The 13,796-nt window shown below is 45.9% G+C and overlaps 1 protein-coding gene across 3 annotated transcripts; it reads left to right on the forward strand.

Moving 5' to 3' along the window:
• Window positions 1-6,404: 6,404 nt before the first annotated feature.
• NDUFAF3 (NADH:ubiquinone oxidoreductase complex assembly factor 3) lies at window positions 6,405-13,641 on the forward strand. 3 transcript variants are annotated; one of them, XM_033141363.1, is made up of 6 exons: window positions 6,405-6,547; window positions 9,035-9,227; window positions 9,481-9,547; window positions 11,116-11,216; window positions 12,147-12,246; window positions 13,500-13,641. In XM_033141363.1, exons 1-5 carry the CDS (start codon window positions 6,471-6,473, stop codon window positions 12,234-12,236), a joined length of 528 nt encoding a protein of 175 aa, XP_032997254.1. In that variant the 5' UTR covers window positions 6,405-6,470; the 3' UTR covers window positions 12,237-12,246; window positions 13,500-13,641. The 3 variants fall into 3 exon arrangements, with proteins under 3 accessions (XP_032997254.1, XP_032997255.1, XP_032997253.1); XM_033141364.1 differs by having other exon boundaries at window positions 13,504-13,641; XM_033141362.1 differs by lacking the exon at window positions 13,500-13,641 and having other exon boundaries at window positions 12,147-12,424.
• The last annotated feature ends 155 nt before the right edge of the window (window positions 13,642-13,796 follow it).

A 13,796-nucleotide genomic window follows, 5' to 3' on the forward strand; every position in this document is an offset into this window, starting at 1 on the left:
CCTAACACACAGGGTTGTTGTGAATATAAAACAGAGCGGGATAATAATGAAAGGCACCGTATAAATTGTAATAATAATAATTGACAATAGTAATGGTAAGTAAGGCTTGTCGTGCTTCGGTGCAAACCCCAGGCAGCTGGTTGGTGCCAGAGGATTATGCCTCAGTCTGTCAGGTTGCAATGTTATTTACCCTTGGCTGGGAGTGAGCCCTATTGAACTCAGCAGGACTCGCTTCTCTGGAGGCATACACAGGATCGCCGCAGTGTTACTCACTTTGCCATGCAGTCGGAGTAAGCTGGAGCCACAGAAAATGGTAATAAATGTATTTGTTGTTGTTGTTTAGTCATTCAGTCGTGTACGACTCTTCGTGACCCCATGGACCAGAGCGTGCCAGGCATGCCTATCTTTCACTGCCTCCTGCAGTTTGGCCAAACTTAACAGTCCAATCCACACACCAGGAAGTACATCCCACTGAGCAGTATCTGTTCCTGGGAATGGTAGTTCACCCCTTACAGAGCTATGGTTCCCAGCACCCTTAGAAAACTACATTTCCCAGGTTTCTTTGCAGAAAGCCATGTGCTTTAAATGCCTGGCAGCCTGTTGTGACTGATTACTCGGTGTGCAAAGTCAAATGGCAAATTCATGTTCAAGGGCACGGTCTGGCCTGGACATCGGGCTCGGCTGCTTTCGTCAAGCTGGTGTTAGGTCATTGGGCTGTGGCTGCCTCAATTTGGCCAATTGATTATTCCTTTGCTGTTTGGGCTGCCATACGATCCTTATTCCACACAACGGTTTCCTTATTCCACATCCCTGGGTTTCAGACATCACAGCTGCTGGGAATCAGAGCAGGCACAACAAAACAGAGCTCCCCACTCTCCCAAACACACACACACACACACGCCTCTCCATCCTGAATAGAATACAGCAGACTCCAAATAAATTAGCAGAGGAGTGGGGTGGGGCTCTGCTTAATTGCAGCTCCTGGTTGTAGGTGAGGCAACAAAGCCTGTATGTGTGTAGGAGGGAGAAGAGGCGGAGACGAGAGGCGCCAAAGTGAATTCAGCGTCCAGATGAGCCCAGATGGCTTCAAACGATGCCAAGTGGGGAACAGAAGGCCTGCGAGTCCTTCCCACCCTATTAACGTAGAGAAGGAGGGAACCCAAGACCCTCTCCAAGCAGCTTATCGGGGTTGGGTTTCACCTGTGGCTCTGACTCAACATGCAGGTGTGCAGGCTGCCTCCCCACCCAATCAGAGATTGGTTTGGGTTTTTTTTTTTTTTTAAAGCCTGCAAGAGGGATTAAACAGCAAACCTGGGAGATGTGTGTCCTCATCATCAACATCAAGTGATACCATGTTATCACTTGAGCTGTTCTCCCTGCGCAAAAAAATCCCACTGGGAAGGGTTATTCTCGCTTGTGTACTTCCCAGGTCTTGATGCCCAAACACCCGAATGCCCACTTTTATGTATATGGCTTAGAGAGGCAAAAAATTAAGCAACATATAAATGTGTTAAAACGAAACAAACAAACAAACAAACAAAATAAATAAATAAATAAATAAATAAATAAATAAATAAATAATAATAATAATTTGAGGACAGTTCATAAAGTTGCTTCAGCTGATACTAAGATTGTGACTGTGTGTGGGTACTAAAATCGTATGTTGCCAAATTAGTGTTTAATGTTGTGCCTTCCTTTTTAAAAAATTGGGCACTGCTCCCTTTCGAGGCCCTTATTTCTTTATTTATTTCTATGTATCCTAATAACCGTGCCTTTCAGTTTAAAGCAAAACTTAAAGCCAACAGGGTGGCTTCTTCCTGATGCGGTTAGACTACAACTCCCATGATTCCGGGACCATGGATCATGCTGGGGTTGATGGGAACTGGAGTCCAACAGCACCTGGAGAGGACCATGTTGGATATCTCTGTTCTAGGAGGGGGGGGGCGGTCTAACAGTACAGAAATTAAAACAATTTCAAAACAGAAACACAAAAATTACAAAAAATAATAATGACTACAAACCAACTGTGCAGGGTATAAAGATAGCAGGAGCCAAGTTCAAATCTGAAAACAGATGAAAGTTTTTTTCCACGTTAGGCATTCAGTGTGACAGTGCTGTGCTTCGTTTACTCGTTATTATTTTTTACAGGGCATCCGCACATCAGCAACATCAAGTCATCCTGTAACTCTCCTGTGATTCTTCTGTCTTTTCTTGGACTGTCGTTTTTTAAAAGCACAGAAAAGTAGAGCGATCTCCATAGGTGTAGGTGTCTTTACCATTACTATCCTGTCTCAATCTGCATAGGGCAGCAGCTGGTGGGTATGAGGAATGAATGACCTGTGGCCCTCTAGATCAGGCATAGGCAAACTCAGCCTTCCATACGTTTTGGGACTACAACTCCCATCAACCCTAGCTAACAGGACCAGTGGTCAGGGATGATGGGAACTGTAGTCCCAAAACATCTGGAGGGCCGAATTTGCCTATGCCTGCTGTAGATATTGTTGGACTCCAACTCCCATCAGCACCAGTCAGCATTACCCCTGGGTCAGGGATGATGGGAGTTGGTAGTCCGGCAACTTCTGGAGAGCTACAGGTTCCCTACCGCATATGCCGGCTTTAACCAGAACTTCAAATTGTGCTCAGATCTTAGAGCTGTTTGTGTTTTAGTCTTACCAAAATAATAATAATAATAATCCAGCACTTCTGACAAATCATTGTGGCTGCTGCCTGGGGGATGGTGGGTGGGGCGCAAAGGGCAAGCAGGAAACATCCTTGGGGTCCATGAGAGATTGCACTTGGCCCTCGAACCTTCAGTTTTTGCTCCCTGTTTTGATCTTCTGATTGTAGGAAAGGTAAAGGTAAAGGGACCCCTGACCATTAGGTCCAGTCACGGACAATTCTGGGGTTGCAGCGCTCATCTCGCTTTATTGGCCGAGGGAGCCGGCGTACAGCTTCCAGGTCATGTGGCCAGCATGACTAAGCCGCTTCTGGCGAACCAGACCAGCGCACGGAAATGCCGTTTACCTTCCCGCCGGAGTGGTACCTATTTATCTACTTGCACTTGACATGCTTTTGAACTGCTAGGTGGGCAGGAGCAGGGACCGAGCAACGGGAGCTCACCCTGTCGTGGGGATTTGAACCGCCGACCTTCTGATCGGCAAGCCCTAGGCTCTGTGGTTTAACCCACAGCACCACCCGCGTCCCTCTGATGCTAGGAACGTCCCCGCAAACAGGAGATCACACGGAGGTGGTCAGAGTTGGAACGGACATAGATTCAGATGGGAGGGGGAAGGGTTTAAGAGGAATTGGCTCTGGTAAGGGGCTCTGTTATTGTCTCCGGGACACATGCAAGTTCACGGGCTTGAATTTCTTGCCCACCCCTCCCTTTGCTGATACCTGGCACCTCCCCTGCCCCTCAAAACATACCCTTTGGCACCTGTTTTCCCTCCCCTCCTTCAAACTTGAGCCAGAATGGCTGGAAAACACCGGTCTTTGGGGACATTGGGGTATTTCCACAAGCACCTGCATGTTAATTGGAGACTAGGTGAGATACCGGCAGATTTCCCCACCCTGCCCAGTGGCAGATGGGCAGGATCATATTTGCCAAACCACAACAAGCGAATGGCATCCTTTTGCCACTCTAGGGCTAAGAACAGACTCCGTGTGAGTGTGTGGCTACGTGCATCTTGCCATTAGTCAAAGGCAACCGGCCAAATATAACCCAAAAGGTGTCAAATTAATAGCCAGAGTCCTGTTTGCTTGTGTGGTGGGTGATTCCATGAAAACATCAGACCTAGAGAGCCATTTTTCATCTTCACATGTAGTTAACTGGTTCTATATGGAATCATAGAATTGTAGAGTTGTGAGGGATCCCAAAAATCACAGCTAAATGATATTTGGCAGAATGGCCACCCAACCTTTGTTTAAAGACCTTCCGTGAAGTCCAGCACCTTTGGAGGTAGTCAGTTCCAATGTCAAATAGCTCGTTAAATTTAATATAATTTTAATTATTTCCCAAAGTTTCATGATCTGTTTTTTTTTCCAAAATGGCATTTTACATGTGAGTAAAACAACCAGAAGCATCGCATGCAAGATAACTGAGAACATCTCTATTCCACCCCACCTAAAATTCAGATAAAGACCTCTCCAAGAAAACAGACAATAGGTTAACGACCCTTTATTGTATTTGATAGTTCTGCTTTCTCATTTGCTGAACTGACAATTTTATGCTAGGAGCAAGATCGGTTGTGCGTGTTACGTTGGTCACAAAACTCATACTCCACCCAAATAAATGATAAGAAAAATCTACGTAGTTTAACTTTATTCTCTTCTTTGAGTTTTGTAGCATTGGACGCTACCCAAAATGTGTTTAACAAGCAACATTTCTTGTGACCAACGTAACTCCACAATGTGCAACTTAGCACAAATGTGCTGTCATGTACACCATTTGAACCTCTTTTTAGGATTGCAATAATAAGCAGAGGAGGGGTGGGCATGCGTTATGGATGCTTTAACTGAGATGCCTACGTTGCCGGGGGTTGGACTAGATGACCCTCGGGGTCCCTTCCAACTCTACGATTCTGATTCTTCCTGAGAGTTTCATAATTATTACGCCTATTATACCATCAATGTAGGGGGTATTAGAAAGCTTAGAGTATTAGAGGGGGTATTAGAGATGGGTACCTGCTCCCCAGAAGTTTACAATCTGAAAGGCAAGTCAGACAAAGATTTTAACAGAAACATAATATAAAATATGTCCTAATATATATGGCAGGTACCTTCCTTGGGCTAATTATCAGTAGACGTCAAGTTTGGTATGTTTTGGAAAAGTGTAGAATTTGTATTTCTCCACTAGGCCCCACTTTTTCTAGAAGCACGAGCAGTAGAAACTCCTCCCAGCTTCCTCTCAGATCAGGCATAGGCAAACTCAGCCCTCCAGATGTTTTGGGACTACAACTCCCATCATCCCTAGCTAACAGGACCAGTGGTCAGGGATGATGGGAACTGTAGTTTCAAAACATCTGGAGGGCAGAGTTTGCCTATGCCTGTCTCAGGTGAGTAAGAAACATGCCCATCCAGACTGCCTCTCCTTATCTAGGCTGACTGGGTGGGTTTACATAGAACAGGCAAGAGGAACCTTTCTGATTCCAAGGACCACTTCCTGATCAGGATCTCCATCACAGACCAAATCTGACAGGTGGCCAACATCCGTTTTGCTCCCATCGGAGGGAAATCAGGTTTATAAGGGAAGAGGGGGAGAAGGCTCCCTGTCCCTTTTAAAGCCAGTCCCGCTGAATTTTCTAATGTGGGGGTGGGGAGAGACTCCCAAAGACTTTTACGAGCATTTGGAAGTCTTTAAAAACCACAGCAAGACTGGGTTTAAGATCCCCCCACCTACCTCGTTATGCTGTATCTTGCTGCGATCTTAAAGCGGGGAAACTCGCCAAAGCCTTGGGGAGTCTCCATCTCTAAGATCGCAGCAAGATGGGGCTTAAAAGGGAAGGAGAGAGAGACGTCTCCGCTTCCTTTTTAGTGCTGAGTTTGGGTGCACCCCCAGAGCTCCCGAAAGTGTTGTCTCTCCCTTCATACGTGAAGGGGGAATGATTCTGCTTAGCGCCGGTTCCTGCAGTGCTTTGAAGGTTCCTGGCAAACCAGCTGTTTGTCGGGGGCTTTGCAGACTGTTTCTCTCTTAACATTTCATGTTGCTTTTTTGTTTTGTGAGATTCCTCGGGCATTATTTGGGATGGAAGATGGCGGACAATTGGTTTTAAATAGTGCACATGGTCATGAGTGATAGGGTTTGGCGTCCAGCAACAGAAGGTCCCTGTGTGTCTCCTCCTCTATTTTATAGGGATAAAACAGAAAGTTGGTTTTTCTTAGCTGCAGTTACAGGTGGGTAGCCGTGTTGGTCTGCCATAGTCGAAACAAAATAGGAAATTCTTTCCAGTAGCACCTTAGAGACCAACTGAGTTTGTTCTTGGTATGAGCTTTCGTGTGCATGCACGAAAGCTCATACCAAGAACAAACTCAGTTGGTCTCTAAGGTGCTACTGGAAAGAATTTCCTATTTTGTTTCTTAGCTGCGTCATGCTTTGGCTTGTAACGCAGACTTGAACCCTCAAAGACTAAATCATAGACTTGTGGAGATGGAAGGGACCCCAAGGGTCATCTAGTCCAGCCCGCTGCAATCCAGGAAACTTTTTGCCCAAAAGAGGTTGCATGATGCCACCTGTTCACATCTGGAAGGGAGAAAAATGTGAGCCTATATACACTTGTCACCATCTAGTGGTGATTTTTCTCAGTGCACCGGCTGCGCTCTCTCGCTCTCTCTCCCCACCAGACAACCTCCGGCTCCTCCTCTTCTGGCTCCGCTTGCAAGAGTTCCGCTGTCGCCGCTCCGGGCCAGGCGCGCGTTTTCTTGCTTTGCAAAGGGCGCCGCGTTTTGCGCCGCCTCTTCCTCCTCCTCCACGGATGGCTCCGCTCAGGCTGCTCGGGCCAGCCCTGGGCTGGAGGCTCGCTGCTGCGGCAAGGCCCGTTTATCTCAGCAGGTAAGCTGTAAAGAGGCAAGCGGGATCTACACCCCGCCGCGGAGGAAACTGACAGTGCCCTATGGCTCGGGGCTGCTGCCCGCCTCCCTCGCGGTCCAGGATTCCTATGACTTGGGTTTCGTGCCAGGCAGAAACTCAACTGGTCAAGCCTAGCATATTCTGGCGGAGAGGAACTAACGTTGCTGATTTTCCGCCTGGCGTGAAGCTTTTAACTGCACCGCTTTCCTGCCAGTAAGAAAAAACGGAGCAAGGAAGAAAGCCCTACTTCTTAGTGTTTTATGTTAGTGAGCCTTGAAGCGGAGTGTCTAACTTTTTTGCCCTCCAGGTGCCATTGAGATGCATCCGTCACTATCTCTGAGTGCAGGCTGGGGCTGATGGGACTTGGAGTCGCCATTTGCCCGTCCTGCACGATGTCAGCTTTCACCACTCTGGTGACTTCCACATATATATTTTTATATAACTATATTTTAAACAAAGTAATTATAATAAATAAAAGTGTGCACCCCACCCCCACCCCGCAGACCACTCCATCCAACCTCCCAAAATTTCAACACCTCTTGTGATAGTTTGACCCCTTTCCTTTTTAACAGTACAAATACTATATAAATACCTTCCATATCTCCTCAAAATAATTTCTCCTCCCTATTCCCCATCTTACCTTGATAGCACACATTGATTTATCATTAATAGCTATATCCCACACCTCTTTGAACCATTTTTTCCATTTTATATTCATCCTAGACCTTCCAGATATTTTGGACTACAACTCCCATCAGCCCTCGCCAGCACAGCAAATGGGCAGTGGTGTAGGGTGCTGGACATTTGGAAGGCACTAGGGATGGTGCTGTGGGTTAAACCACAGAGCCTAGGGCCTGCCAATCAGAAGGTCGGCAGTTCGAATCCCTGCGACGGAGTGAGCTCCCGTTGCTTGGTCCCTGCTCCTGCCAACCTAGCAGTTCGAAAGCACGTCAAAGTGCAAGTAGATTGTAGATAAATAGGTACCACTACGGTGGGAAGGTAAACGGCGTTTCCGTGCGCTGCTCCAGTTCGCCAGAAGCGGCTTAGTCATGCTGGCCACATGACCCGGAAGCTGTACGCCGGCTCCCTCGGCTAGTAAAGCGAGATGAGCGCTGCAACCCTAGAGTTGTCTGTGACTGGACCTCTAATGGTCTGGGGTCCCTTTACCTTTAGGACTAGGCTGCCTGAGCTTGCTTCAGGTTATATTTAACAACAACAACAACAACAATAATAAAGAAGTACTCTTGAGTACGTGCAGAGTATATTTTTATTCTGCACAATTAATTTCTGAAACCACTGAGTTGCTGTGGCCACCTCAAGCATACCCAGGAAATCCACAGTGCTATGCTTGGAAGCCAAGAGCAAGAACAGGAATATGTCTGCAAAGCAGCTGTTTTTAACCATGCTTTTGAAATGGGATGACTTCTGTATTGTTAGGATCTTGTGTTTTGTAAGCCTTCTTGAGTTCCCTGGGTGAAAAAAAGGTGGGGTATATGCTTTTCAAGTAAATAAAAAAGTGGGGAGGGACCCAAAACGTTTAGCAGCTGACTTTACTACAGTATTAGAAGGAGTGATTTGAGTTGTTCTTGTTGTTATTATTATTAATTTATTTGTACCACTCTGAGTGGCTTCAAATATCTATAAAAACATAATAGAACGCCAAACATTTAAATCATCCTGATACAGGGCTGCCTTCAGGTGTCTTCTAAATGTTGTGTCGTTCTTTATCTCCTTGGCATCTGACGGGAGGGCGTTCCACATAGAAGGCACCATTGCCAAGAGGGTCCCTCTGCCTGGTTCCCTGCAACTTCACTTCTCGCAGTGAGGGAACTGCTAGAAGACCCTCGGAGCTGGACCTCAGTGTCCAGGCTGAACGATGGGGGTGGAGTTGCACTTAAACAGGGCTGAGGCCAAATAAGGCTTTAAAAGTCAATGCCGACACTTTGAATTGTGCTCGGAAACATATAGTTTTATTGAAACTTTCCAACGTGTTATGAAAACCAAACTAATCTAAATAAAAATAAAGAGGAAAAGAGGAAGCAAAAAAGAAAGTGAGAAAGTGGGATATGAGAGAGAGAGAGCTCTATCAGCGGTAGACCTTAACCCTTATAGAAGAGTTTGGATTTGATATCCCGCTTTTCACTACCTGAAGGAGTCTCAAAGCGGCTCACATTCTCCTTTCCCTTCCTCCCCCACAACAAACACTCTGTGAGGTGAGTGGGGCTGAGAGACTTCAGAGAAGTGTGACTAGCCCAAGGTCACCCAGCAGCTGCATGTGGAGGAGCTGAGACGCGAACCCGGTTCCCCAGATTACGAGTCTACCGCTCTTAACCACTACCACCACACTGGCTCTTATATCACAGAGGACGCGGCGGACCCTCTGAGCTCTCACCTCTCAGCAGTGATCCTGAGCACACTGTGATTTAGATACAGTCTCAAGTGTCTTCTTCTCCATACCTCCACCGCCAGGCCACCCCAGCGAGGCCACCGCCTGACACCTTCAGATGACGAGCTCTACCAGAAGACCACGATCCAGCGCTTGGAGAAGGAATCCCAAGACACCATGTTCATAGAAGGCTACAATGAACGAGGCTTCACCATCAGCGGGAACAAAGTGGTGGGGCCTTGCGCAGTCTTGCCACGAGCCACCCTACAGTGGAACGTGAGTTTGGGGTGGGGCGGGGCCTTTTGACTCCTCAAGTCAACATCCACCCCGATGCTTTGGTGCTAGGAAGGAGATTCCCTTATCTGCAGACCCAGCACAGGACTGTCAACCCTGGAAGACAACTTTCCAAGTCCTGAGATCCTTTGTTAGATCATTGATCTCACAACCATATCCTGAGCTGTGTAGTGTATTTTTTCTCTCTCTTATAAAGTAATTACAGGACTTCCTTTTTTTCTCCCGTCCTTTCTAGGTTGGCACACATAAGGACATCACTGCCGACAGCCTCGTCCTGTTCCGTCTGCTGGAGCCTCGAATAGGTACAAGTGCTCTAATTTCCCTTACGCCTGGCATGGGGAACCTCTGGCCTGCCAGGTGTTGTTGGATTTTATATCCCATCACCCCCAACTTTTAGCTATGCTGGCTGGAGCTGATGGGGAGTTATTCTGGTCCAGCAATATCTAGATCAGGGGTAGGCAACCTAAGGCCCGTGGGCCGGATCTGGCCCAATCACCTCAATCCGGCCTGCGGACGGTTCGGGAATCGGCGTGTTTTTACATGAGTAGAATGTGTCTTTTTATTTAAAATGCATCTCTGGGTTATGTTTATTTAAAATGCATCTCTGGGTTATTTGTGGGGCATAGGAATTCGTTCATTCCTCCCCCAAAAAAAATATAGTCCGGCCCACCACATGGTCTGAGAGACGGTGCACCAGCCCACGGCTGAAAAAGGTTGCTGAACCCTGACCTAGATGGCCGCAGGTCAGCCAACCCACACTTGTAGGGATGGGATGGAAGCAAATCACTGGGAAGATGGTTCGTGAGCAACCTGGTTGTAATAATCCAGTTTTGCACCTGGATATTGCCCCCAAAACGTGCTTCAAGTTTGCTGCCTGCTCTTCCTATGAAGAGCAGCTTGCCTTGGGTTCCCAGGCGATGTACACAGTCTGCCTGACTTGCCTTGAGCAGTAGACCCCTGGGAAGCCCCAGGGGAGATGGTGGGAATTCTGCAGGGGGGGGGAGGAAGTTCCATTGTGCAGGAAAATGAAGTTTCATTGCACAGAGATGGAAGTCCTTGCACTAATGGGACTTCTTTTTTAAATTTCATTTATACTTTTCAGATATATACATTTCACTGATTTTACATTCATTTTGACATTTTAAAACTTCCTTCCACCTCTTTCTGTGGTTCCTTAAATTTATTTTTACTACCATCTGCATATCCAAATTAATTTAGCTTGCTCCTTTATTTCTCTCTCTCTCTCTCTCCCCCCCCCCCCCACTTACCGGTACTTATATAGCTACAGGTTATAACAATAATCCTGCCAGTGTTTTTATCTGTTTACAATTTATCTGTAAATATTCAACAAACCATTTCCATTCTTTTCTAAAAAGAAGTTTGTTATCTTGATTTCTTATTCTTCCGTTATGTTTTGCCATTTCTGCATATTCCGTAAGTTTTGGTATCCATTCTTCCTTTGCTGTGATAATGGGACAACTTCACCGGGAGGGGGGGAGAACCCATTGTGTTTTTATTAAATGATGAAATTAAACTTAAGAGTGGCAAACGGAATTTCCCATCCCTCTCTAAGAAACTGAAAGCATCTTGCTGCTTTGACTTGTATAATTATTATTTTTTTAAGTCTTTGGCTTTTATTACTGGGGGGGAAACACTGCATTAAATTATTTCAGGGAAATGGAATTGAGACTGCAAATAGGATTCCTAGCAGCTGATCAGAGCCAAATGATGCGGCTGTCTGCTGGCATGCCAGTCACAATGGATCATCTTTGCCTCTCAGAGCCCATACCACTGAAGAACGCTCAGGAGTAAAGTTGAACTGGTGTCCATTCTAATAGCTTTCTGTGGTTTCATCTGTTGGCTGTCCTAGAAATCCTAGTCTTGGGGACAGGAAGCAAGGTGGAGCGGCTGGATCCTGCTGTCCTGAAGTTAATGCGTCAGTGTGGGATTGCTGTAGAGGTACAAGATACGGTAAGAGGCCCAAAATGGGGGAGAGAAGCAAAGGGGACCATCTCCTCCCTCAATTCTAGTGCTTGCTTCATTTGGATCTATCACCTCTGTATTTGAAGCCTCTGCATTTAGAATCTGGACGGGACATGCTAGCAGCATGGTGTTGCAGGCTTAGGAATCAGATTTGGGGCCTAATGTTCCCAGTCTTGCTGGCAAAGAAACGTTGGCAGTATCTGCCAACAACTTAAGGAAGAAGAGGAGGAGTTTGGATTTGATATCCTGCTTTATCACTACCCGAAGGAGTCTCCAAGTGGCTAACAATCTCCTTTCCCTTCCTTCCCCACAACACACTCTGTGAGGTGAGTGAGGCTGAGAAACTTCAGAGAAGTGTGACTAGCTCAAGGTCACCCAGCAAGCTGCATGTGGAGGAGCGGAGACGCGAACCCCGTTCACCAGATTACGAGTCCACTGCTCTTAACCACTACACCACACTGAAATTGTATGGAGATTTACTTTATTTGGGGCAAATCTTATCTCCAGAGCTCCTTGGCTATTTGTTCTTTCCAACACCAGGTTTCCGGTTGCGAGGCCTCTGGTATATTGGTGTGGGTGTTTTTTACCCTTTAAGGGTAGGAACTTCTAGGTATTGATCACTACACTGGTAACATGAGCAGTTTGCTGCAGTGAGATATACTCTCTATTCATACTGGCCGTTTTTGCTGAGATGCACTCGCTTATCGTTAGATTTGCACTCTGCCTTGATCCATTCCCTCCCCAAACCAAACTTCTTCTAGCTCAGTCGGCAAAGCATGAGACTCTTTAATTGCAGGGTCGTGGGTTTGAGCCCCACATTGGACAGAAGATTCCTGCATTGCAGCAGATTGGATGACCCTCACGGTCCCTTTCCAGCTCTACAATTCTGATTCTTTTTTCGTCTCATTGCTTTCGCAGCCCAATGCCTGTGCAACATTCAACTTCTTGACAAGTGAGCGGCGTATGGCTGCTGCCGGCCTTATCCCACCTCCTGGTGTACGTGGCTGAATCTCTGAGGGCAAGACCCAGGGGAAGGAAGCGTCTTTGGCAAGGCGAAGAAAGGGATGCTGTTGTAATGCCTGTCATGTTCTTTGTTGCTGCGTTTCGAGGGATACTCCTGTTTGAAAACAACACAAGCCTTTATGCCCCAAGGCGTATCTGTCAACGTGTATGAATGAGTGACAAGTCTTTTTTTTTTTTTTAAATACAAGTACCCCAGCATGGCTAATTAATTCTACAGACAGCTTACTTAACATCCACTTTTTGGATGAGCCCCTGGGGTCTAGAAATGTAAAAAAGAACGAACCGCCTTCAGTTTGATCCACATGCTAAATTAACTTCATGCGGCAACTTGGATTTGAGTATAGAGAGGCAGTCTTTCTTGTGGAAAATAATCTAGCACTGTGGAGTTTGCACATTAGATCAGCTGATAGATGGAGATTGTTAGTTTCCTATATTGCAGTCTAGATATCAATGAGTGCTGGATGTAGTAATATTTTCAATTATAGCACTCCTCGGTGTCTGTTGATGGTCTGCCTGCTTTGAGGGCTGCAGACTCCTCCCAAAGAGTTGGAAGGAATAACTGGATATTCACAAAAAACAAAACCTGTACTTATTGAAAAAGTAGTGGTTCAGGAACTTAGGAAAGAATGGAAACAGGGAGTTAGGATGTATTGTACAACCTAAGCAATAGAAAATATATTGGAATGTATACAGAATACTTACTTAGATTTGAGATTGATTCAGCAAAAATTGGTGTTTTGGATATACTGGACTCCACAACTACTCTACAAGAAGGTGCTATCAAACTCGGATGGACATTTGAAGTGTAATGCTGGAAATATCCGCTTAAGGCATATGATGTGGGATTGTCCAATGCAACCGGACTTTCTGAAGTTGTATGTAACAACTTTGCATTAGCAGAATCCTTGATATTCATGTACTTTTCAATTATGTTCCAGTTGTATGGGATTAATGGCAGGACAACAAAAATTGATTTTGCAAGCCTTTAGAGTCACCGAGTGACTTATACTTCAAGCCTGGAAGGGTAAATATTCACTGCCTATTACAGTTGTCTAAAGACCTTAAATCCCTTGCTACATCTGGACGTACTTTCTAGAAACATCAATTTCATTTGATATATGCTACCCAGCCGTCCAAGTGGATATCCAGTCTCTCTATATAAATCACAGATGTAACTGATGCAAGCTGACAGATGTTCCTCCTCCTTTTTGTCTCCCGCCCCCTTAATAATCTTGCAATAAAAACCAATAAGAACACAGGACAAGCCAATGACAGATCTATGGAGATATGGATGGCATCCTTGAGCGAAGTGTGTAATCTTAGCATTTGAGCGTGGACTAGTCCAGAATGGCGAAGATCCAGAATATACTTGAAACAGAATAACCTGGAACTGCATGTGTGTGTTTCCCCAGTCTGTATAAAGGGATTAAGGACCCAGCTGTTATGTGACTCTTAAGAAGCTGATTCTAATGTCTTTTATGGGTTGGAAATATCTGCGCAAAGGTAAGAAGTGGGCATCTTCAAGCCCTGTTGTGTAGGCTTTGA

This window comes from Lacerta agilis, chromosome 2 (assembly GCF_009819535.1).
Source record: "Lacerta agilis isolate rLacAgi1 chromosome 2, rLacAgi1.pri, whole genome shotgun sequence".
Classification (NCBI taxonomy): domain Eukaryota; kingdom Metazoa; phylum Chordata; class Lepidosauria; order Squamata; family Lacertidae; genus Lacerta; species Lacerta agilis.